The sequence below is a fragment of the Oryzias melastigma genome, linkage group LG3 (assembly GCF_002922805.2).
Source record: "Oryzias melastigma strain HK-1 linkage group LG3, ASM292280v2, whole genome shotgun sequence".
Taxonomy (NCBI): Eukaryota; Metazoa; Chordata; class Actinopteri; order Beloniformes; family Adrianichthyidae; genus Oryzias; species Oryzias melastigma.
This window is the reverse complement of record NC_050514.1, coordinates 30119362-30128655: the sequence shown is the minus strand read 5'-3', so window position 1 is coordinate 30128655 and position 9294 is coordinate 30119362. Positions and strand designations below refer to the sequence as shown.

General features: G+C 35.3%; 1 protein-coding gene across 1 annotated transcript in view; it reads right to left on the bottom strand.

Annotated features, from left to right (window-relative positions):
• Positions 1 to 5344, bottom strand: part of LOC112160863 (cytochrome c oxidase subunit 5A, mitochondrial) — a 5865-nt gene extending 521 nt beyond the window's left edge. The window contains exons 1-3 of the mRNA XM_024295718.2: positions 5166 to 5344; positions 506 to 622; positions 150 to 271 (exon numbers count right to left, since the gene is read on the bottom strand). Of these exons, the coding sequence (XP_024151486.1) occupies positions 150 to 271; positions 506 to 622; positions 5166 to 5238 (312 nt within the window). The 5' untranslated portion in view covers positions 5239 to 5344. The remainder of the gene's footprint in view (positions 1 to 149; positions 272 to 505; positions 623 to 5165) is intronic.
• Positions 5345 to 9294: the final 3950 nt, after the last annotated feature.

The window sequence follows — 9294 nt, the reverse complement described above, 5'->3', positions numbered from 1 at the left end:
GCGGGCCGCGAGTTTGAGACCCCTGATTTAGACAGTGATTTGATATATGTTTTTTTAATCAAAGTGGCATTCTTTGCTGACTGATTGTTTTTTTCATCTGGTGAGTTTTGCTGAACTCCATGGGAGGTTATCCAGGGAAAGCCGCTCACCTTTACAGCCTCAAGGATGCGGATGGCGCTGGCCAGGTCGTTCAGCCGCCGGCAGGCCCTCAGCGCCGAATCCAGAACCTTAGGTTCAGGTACCAGGTCATATCCGATCAGGGTGTTCATGCCTTTAAGATTACAATCATTATGAAAAGCCATGTTATTTCAAAATACAATTACATGAATTAATATGTCAGATGTCTCCTTAAGAAAAAGTAAAGCACACTTATTTGTCACACTGTAACCTGGATAAAAATGTTGAATAAAATCATAGCATAGACTAGTAATGTTAAGTGGCTTTTCCTCGCAAATGTTGCTTTAGAATTAGAAAAAAAAAGCTATTTGTTCACTCATAACCTCACCTTTCCTGAGCTCCCAGCCATCAATGTCAGGCTTACTGAAATAGGTCACCCAGCGAGCATCAAACTCCTCATCCGTCTCCACTTTGCCATGGGAATAACATCTGGAAGCCACTGGAGCTAGAAACCAAAAAAAACATTTTTAAATGCTATGAAAGAGGCATCATATTTCAAAGCTTGCAATCTTCAATATTTACAATAAAAAATGGAAACACTCTCCTAAAGACAGCTTCAATAAAACTGGGAGGTTTGTCTTAGGAAAAAAAGCATAATTAAATTACGTCATTTAGCAAGAAAATGCTGTTTAAAGTAATTTACAGATGTAAAGATTTAATATAAATTCTTTATCTGAAATAAAAACACTTTCGAAGCAAATACAGAATTTAGTAACGATAAACTTCATTTATTTGTATATCTTTCCCTCTCACGTGATTCGATAACCATCTAAATACATAAAAAAAATCCAACTAACTTTGTGGTGATACCAAACAGTCCAATTATTTCATCTAAATGGATAGGTATTTATTACCCATTTGACATCTAAAAATATAAATAAAAATGTGTTTTAACAGATATTTTTTTTTCTTACAGGCACATTTTATTTTAAGCAACAAAAACAAAATGTCTGGGACACAACAGCTTCAAACAATAAAAACTTAATATTTTGGGCGTTCCGGACAGTTTTGTTCTTTGTGAGTAAAGAAGTGTCACATTCATTTATTCAGGTATTGTTTGTAGTCCCGTGAAATAAAAAGGTTTAGTGAAAACAACACATCCTTGCTGTGGTTTACCTTCAGCCAAATATAATTGACCCAACTTGGTAGAAGAATCAAAATTGACATTTTTTGTTTGATGTATGTGTGATATGGCATTAGAACACTAGAATTTGATTCCATAGAACAACATATGAAACGTAAACATTTTTATTTCGGATCTAATTGTATCAAGATCAATTCAAGTTCAGCACTGCTGGGACAAACAGCAAGGTCATCCCCATGTATTCAAATGGTTTAGTATTAACTACTGCTTAACAGAGGTGGGACCAAGTCATCATTTTGCAAGTCCGAGTCAAGTCCCAAGTCTTTGTCCTCAAGTCCGAGTCAAGTCCCAAGTCAAAAGCACTCAAGTCCCAAGTCGAGTCACAAGTCATGGCCAACAAGTCTCAAGTCGAGTCACAAGTCCTACTATTAATGTTTCAAGTCATTTCAAGTCATTTCAAAAACAATGTAATATTAATTACACAGATCATGTGTGCTTTTAAGAACTGTATTTTACAAGCATTTTAGCTAAATTCCCACTGAGTTGATGCATCTCCACTTCAAAAATCCCAAATAGTTTATCTATAACAAAAACGCAGTTTACCACATTTGAAATGAGGTAAGATGGAGACAGCAGGGAACCAGGGTTGTCTGGATATTTAAGGGGTCATACCATGATTTTCTTAAGCCTTTCAGAGTGAACTATATCCATATATATGATCATATATTACCTTTGAAACACTGAAAAACACATTTGAGAAATACTACCAGTTATTTTCTTCAGTTTTTGTCCTATCTGGAAGTAAAACAACTAAATTCCTGAGGCTCCGCCTGCTGCTGCGTGTGGCTGCCGCCCATTTTATTTCATTCTAGAGCCAGCAGTGTGTATTTGATTTTTTCTTCAAAAATAAATATCTTTTTTTTTCAAAGATGGATGCACATACCATATATCTGCCCTTAGTAGGCCCGGCCATCGCTACACTTCTTCACAACAAAAATACACTCAAGACTGTGCCCATTGGGGGGGTCTTAAAGGAGCCCCGCATCTAAAGTAACAAACTGTTTGAGCTGGAATTTATTGAAGACAGGACACAACTGGAAGAAGATATACGATATTCTGCATTTGAAATGAAAGTTTTTCGCTGATCATCATTAGCTCTGTGGAGAAATTGGGTGTTGGTGTTAGACTGGGGGCGGAGCTATAAGAGCAGACTCTTCCTGAAAGGGGCGGTCTCACTCTGTGACATGAGATCATGAGGACCCGCTCGTTTTCGTGGGTATGGGAGGGGCTGCTGCTAACAGTGCAGTTTGTAGAGGATTTATGGTAATCAGAAATGCATGAGTGAATCAAAATACCGCTTTGGAGTTCTTTATATGAGGAATGAACATTAAAATACACATACAAGCTCAAAAAGTTGGTTTTTCATGGTATGGTCCCTTTAAATCCCCTCACTACAGACCAGTGATGTGCACTTAAGCTTGTTGGTGATGAGATACTGACTCTTTCAGTCTAAATTAATAAACCACTATAATTATCAACTTATGATTCTGTTTCACATCAGCATGTTTTTTATAAACAGAGCGGATAAAAGAAGAAGAACTGAGGAAGAACGTAAAATGCAGAGTGGTTTAGTTTGACTCCAAAAAAACAAAACAAAATTTATGAATAGTATATCTAGGTTTATGTTTAACATTTCTGTTGTGAAATGATTTTTTGTTGTTTGGAAAACTATTTTTTTTATTCAGTACAAAATTTCTGTCAACTTACTGTCAAAATATCTCACATTAAGTTAACAGGAGTTAAGTTAAATTATGTATTCAAAACAGAAAAGTAGAAATCAAAACAAAAATGCCTAGTGTAAAACTAAATGTGGTGTATGCATGTATATATTGGTACATATATTTTGAAAGTGACTATTCACGTGAAATTTTATGTATAAATATATATTGCAAAGCTATGCACAAAATCTTACTTTGTTCACGCTGTACTTGAACAGGAAATACTCTGAATACAGAGATTATGAGTATATTCATGATTAAATTCATTAGAATCAAATAACTTGTAAATAACTTGTATTTATGGTGGATAAATCTCTTTTTTATATAGCAGGTGAAACACTAAAATAAAGACATGCAAACTCAAAACTCTTTAAGCAGTAAATATAAATATTTTGTCAATGAAAAAAGTAAGGAACAGCAAATATTCAAGAGGGAATGTGACCCCCAGAGAAAGAGGATGCGTTTTTCTCTGAAACACATCACAAAGCATAAAGCAGCAACAGTGGTAAACCGAAAAAAAGGGGGAAAAAGAACCCTCATGCAGCATCTCCGTGAATTCTATGATACGTTTGCTGGATTTCTATCAGAAAACAACCGAGCCCACTCCCCAGCAGCACTGCTGTCCCGCTATGATCACTCGCGTCCCGCCCAGATCCAGATAAGGATCTGAGTGGTGGAAATGTATAAATCACCTGTTGTCACTCTGTGATTTTACCGAGCTGCATGGTGTCCCAGTGATAACAGAGTTCACATCCCATTCATTTAACTGCAGCTAGCGGTTAGCCGCTAAGCTAGCGCCAGCTTTCACTCAGAACTTACTTGATTTTGCTGCTCCTACAGTCAGATGAAGTTGGTTGATGTTGAATCTCTGTGAGTAATCCTTATATCCACATGTTCTCCGAACTGCAAACCGTTTGTTGTTGACGATCTATAAACATTTATGCCAGAACTAATAACACCGGCAAACAGGAACTCGCGCTTTTAAAGGGGAGGCGGGGCTTTGTTTTTCTGCAATGTGATTGGTTGGGCTGTCACATCAATCAAACATGACTCTAATTTGATTGGATGTTGGGCCGAAACACGAATGTACACATACACAGACAGAGGACCGTGGCGCGCGGCTTTTTGTCGATATACTTTATAATATACTTTATAATCCGTGGATTTAGGGGAAAAATAGCAAGTCTTTCCGAGTCAGAGGGCTAAAGTCCGAGTCAAGTCACAAGTTATGTACATCAAAGTCCGAGTCAAGTCACGAGTCAGAGGTAGGAAAGTCCAAGTCAAGTCTAAAGTCGTCAAATTCATGACTCGAGTCTGACTCGAGTCCAAGTCATGTGACTCGAGTCCCCACCTCTGCTGCTTAATATTCTTTAAAGAAAAAAAAAGTTTTTGTTATAAAAACAGATAGTTGAATGAATGGAGGAAAAAACCTGTGAAGGAACAGCTTCAGCCAACATGCAGAGAATGAGGTAAAACTTTGTTTTCTTTGTGCAAAAGTTGTTTTCAATAAAGTTTTTATAGCAGCACATGATTTATTTTGGTTTATTTTACATCATAAGTGTTTAACGTCGATTTATAGCAGAGATAGCTCACTTAAGATCTAAAAAAAAAAAGAGTATTTAAATCTTGAAGAACAAACTAAAAGTAGTAAACAAAGACAGCAGGTGAGCTGCTCCCAGGACTTCAGCTTGGTGGATGTGAGAGAATAGCGGCACCACTACAGATCGTCTGGGTAAAGCTCCAGAAAACATAAATGAATAAAATAAAACCCTAATAAATAAATAAATAAATACAAGTTTGAGCTAAAAGTGCGCAGTTCTGCGTTTAACCTGCGCTCACTGACGCTCCTGAACTGGCAGAGGAGGGTCATCGCAAGGTCGTGACTTTTCTTCAGTCAATACGCAAACTAACACCTCCCGTAAATATGGGACCTCCTATCCGTGTAGAAAAAACTTACTTTAAAGTCAAATGGCATAAACAGTGATTAAACGGACCAAAGTCACCCCGCGCGAGCCTTAAACTACAAACCCGAACGCCCACGGTAGCTATGCTAGCTATGTTAGCTGCAGCTTTCCTCTGGACTCGTGAATTTCGTGACCAAAGAAAATGAATAAAAACGAGCTTACCCGCGTAACCGGGACGCGTCCGTACCAGACTCCGAGCTCCCGCAGACGTCAGTCGGTAAACGGCTCGAAACATGACGCCAGGCACCCGGTGCTAACCGTCCTGTGTTTGCTAAAGAGGGGGACTCTGGACGGAGGGACACGACAAGAGCGCCAAGCGTCACGTGACTTACGGAAACAACCGAAGGGTTTGCGGAGGAGATACGGGTGCCGTTTGCGGACAAAAGGTTCCGCAAATGTTTAAAAACTGTAGACTTAAACTTTTAATTATTGTTTTAGACCAAGAAGAAGCTTTCTGTGTTTTTTAGTCTTGATGTATTGATTGATTGGTTTATTTCAATAAATATTTAGCAATAAAAACAAAGAAAATACAAATGTAAAATACATGAATAAGTCAAATTTAATAAATTGACCAATGCAGAAATAAAGGAATATGTATATAGTGCTACCTATGTTATTATATTATATTATATTTTGTAGGATATTTTTACTTAAACATCAAGAACATCTGAAAAAAATTAAATATATTCATATTAATACTAAATATAAATTTAAATTTCTAATTTAAAAAATGCACTGTATGTGTGTGACTGTATATGCATTTGTACCTTTGCTCAGATAAATTTGTGCATATTGTTTCTAACAATTTGTTTTTTACCTACATTTCTATGAATTACATTTAGTGTGTGCTTTGTAAAATTAAAGTAATATTTCATTATTGTTTATGACTATGTTATTATTCACAGCCAACTTCACATGTGTAAAACTTAACTTTATGAATTTATTAAATTAACTGTTTTTTAATTATTTTTTTTTAATTTGAATTAAATATTATTATCTCCATGACTAGTGTTTTTACATTTCCTCTGTATATAAGCATGAGTTCCTAAAAATGAACATGTTCCTGAGTTTTTAAGATGTAGATTTCTAAAACAAGAAAAATAAAATCCACTTTCTCGACTAGAATGAGTCACTAAAAGTAGATTTGATTAAATCCTTTAACAAATAAAATAAAGAAACCTCCTGCTAGTGGAGTTTGTGGACTTTTAATTGAAAATAATGGAGACAATGCATTGATTAATTGAATTACTCCAGCATGTTTTCTTTTTTCACAAGAAACCAGAATTATGGATGTATAATGACCCTTTAAGAACTACAATTTCACATTTGAACTGTGTATTATTTTCTGAATCAGAGAAGTTTAATAGCTACAAAATCATTTTCAGAAATCTAGAGCAGTAGCCTTGTACTGTTTTAGTAACTTTGACCTAATTAGGCGTCATGAAGACAAATAACCAGCAGAGGGCGCTTTTGGTCAAAAAATGCATCCGATTACTTCACTTTGAAGGTAAATCATCTAATTTCATGAGAAAAAAAATCTCAAGCAAATAAATAAACTGTCATGTCAAAAACAATTAGTTTACTTTAAACTGAAAATGTATTTTGAGGATTTATTAATGATGTAAGCACTGTTGCTTTACATCAAGGAAGGCGCTGGTTCAAATCCCAGCTTTGCCCTTCATATGTGGAGTTTAAATGCTCTCCCTGTTTATTTTCTTCAGGTTCTTCCCACAACAAATCCTGCTTCAAAGGTTGATGTGGGACTCTGTGTGTCTGTAATGGACTGATGACCCAGCCTTACCCCCTAAAGCAGCTGGGATAACCTCCAGAAACCCCCATGACCCTGCTTAGGACTAACTGAGAATAAAAGATGGATAAATTATTTAAGATCAAAGTGAAAACTGTGTAAATCAGTCTTAAAAATCATTTCATATATTTTTGTACCTTTGAAACACATGAATTCATGTCTGAAAGCTGTGCAGCGGGTGTTTAAAGGTGCAGTGGATTACCTTTACTATGGATCTGTTGTTGATCTAAGACAGTGTGTGAGTGAGGTCAGCGTTCTTAGTGACGATGCTAATCTGCTGTAAGTCCCGGGCACCCCGGTGGATGTCCATTACTGTAATGTGCTGCTACATCTCTTCGTCTCCGCCCATCGCAGCTCGTCTTTTATTTTTCATGCTGAGGTTTTCAGAGTCCCTGTTGATGCTGCACTTCTCTGCTGTACAGAGCAGGGCCCTGCAACACTTCAAGAGCCATTCGGGTCGATTTTAATAGTTTATAAAAGTTTAAATAGAATGGATCTTCATTTTTATCAGATCTGCTATAGTTTATGACCCATTAATTTGATTGTATTAATTATTCATTTGATTTATTTTGATTGTACTTGTGGGATGTGTTTTTAACTGCTATATTTGATCTTATTATTATTTATTTTAAGACGTAAACCACTTTGAGATGCTTTGTTGCAGGAAAAGTGCCATATAAATAAAGTTGAATTTCTTATTGACCATAATTGAACAGGAGCCACAAAGTCTTAACTTACCCTTTAGAAAAATAAAACTTTGATTTGGATTTATGTTACTCTTGTGATAAATATAAATGATTAAATGAAAAGTAAAGAAAAACACATTTTTTTTTTTTTTTTTTCAAAATATGAAATAGTTTAAATCTTTTGACAGATTCACATGGCTTCCTTTCAAAATAAAATACTACTGGTCACTTATCCCAATGCAGCAAATGTAGTAGCAGGTAGTGTAATGTCAGGAGTAATACTAATAATAAATAATAATCATTTGAAGTTTATACATTTCTGGCTGAGAATAAATAAATAAATCTGAGCTAATTAGGTGACCAGTACTATCTTTTCAAACCACTTATTTGTTAAAAAATAAAAGAAATCCATCTTATAATTAATCCAGTGCGCTATAGTATAAACTCTGATTTTGCACAGTGAATTTTCTGCGGTAAATGGCACTCAAAAATCTCCCAAAGAGTGCTTTGGTACAACTGTCGTGAAGAATTGATGGAGCATTATGGGAAATGTAGTCAGGAGCCTCATGGAGTGATATGTTCTGTTTGTGAATGAGTTAAATTACTTTTTTCCCTTAATTTTTAAAAATATATATTTAAAAACATTTCTTTAACCAGAGAGCCACAATGGAGGGCCTTTAAAGATTTAGTAAGTCTATTTTTATGATATTTAGTTTCTATAGAATACTTTAAATGCTCTGGAACATCACACATATATTTTTTAAATATAGCATAAATTAGTACTTTATTTGTAGTTAAACTTTATTAAGTGTAACAAAGTAAAAAAAAAGTGTTCTTTGGTTGGTGCATCCTTCATTCAGTAAAAGAAAAAGTTAAATAAAAATGATTAATTTTGTCTTTGAAAACAAGAAATGATCACTAATTCATTTGCATCTAGATAAAAAAAGTTAATTAAAAACAAGATTATACAATTACTAAGAGCATCTAAATGGTTAAAACCACAATAAAAATTAGAAACCTAAAAGAAAATAATACAAATTAAAATAAAAAAAATCCAGTTGGTCCAGATTTACATTTTGTATCTTATTTATTTAATATTTTGTGCAAAAACTGCTCGACCTGTAGCGTCTGTCTGACACAGGAAGTGACCGCTGGGTGTGAAGTGTCTTCAATGGCTCGTCACTTTCTTTTGTCATCTGATAAAAACGTAAACCTGCAGCTTCCTCTACTGCTGTGAGGAATACATCATTTAAAAAAAAGAAACAACAGGTTTTCTCTACGGTTTTGATGGTTTTATTGGCATTTTCCAGGGTACACATGACTTTACAGTGATGGTCTGGAAAAGTAAAGAGACGTGACACAGAGTGGCACTATTGCAGATGGAAGTGGGCTCCTCTTCTGTGTGGCCTACATATGTAGCATGCTGTGTTTAATGTTCTGATATTTTTGACCATAAAAATGAATAATTCAGCATATTTCTGGCGGTTGAAGGACATGCATAACTCACTGAATGCATTATTAAATACGGGGTTGAATGATGCTATGAGGAGAGGCCCCTGACCTTTCTCTACAACTATCCCCTTCCTTTCTGCAGACTGTGTGCTGCTATGGTTCATGGCTAATATTCATATTTGTTAATTCTAGAACATAACACACACACATACATATATATATATTTATGATACAAATATGTTTTGAAAGATTACAACCCATCGGTGTGATCCTCAACCCTTTCTTCTCAACGGCCAAATTTATTTCCCTGAGGAAAACTATACAATATATGGCATTAAAGTTTTTT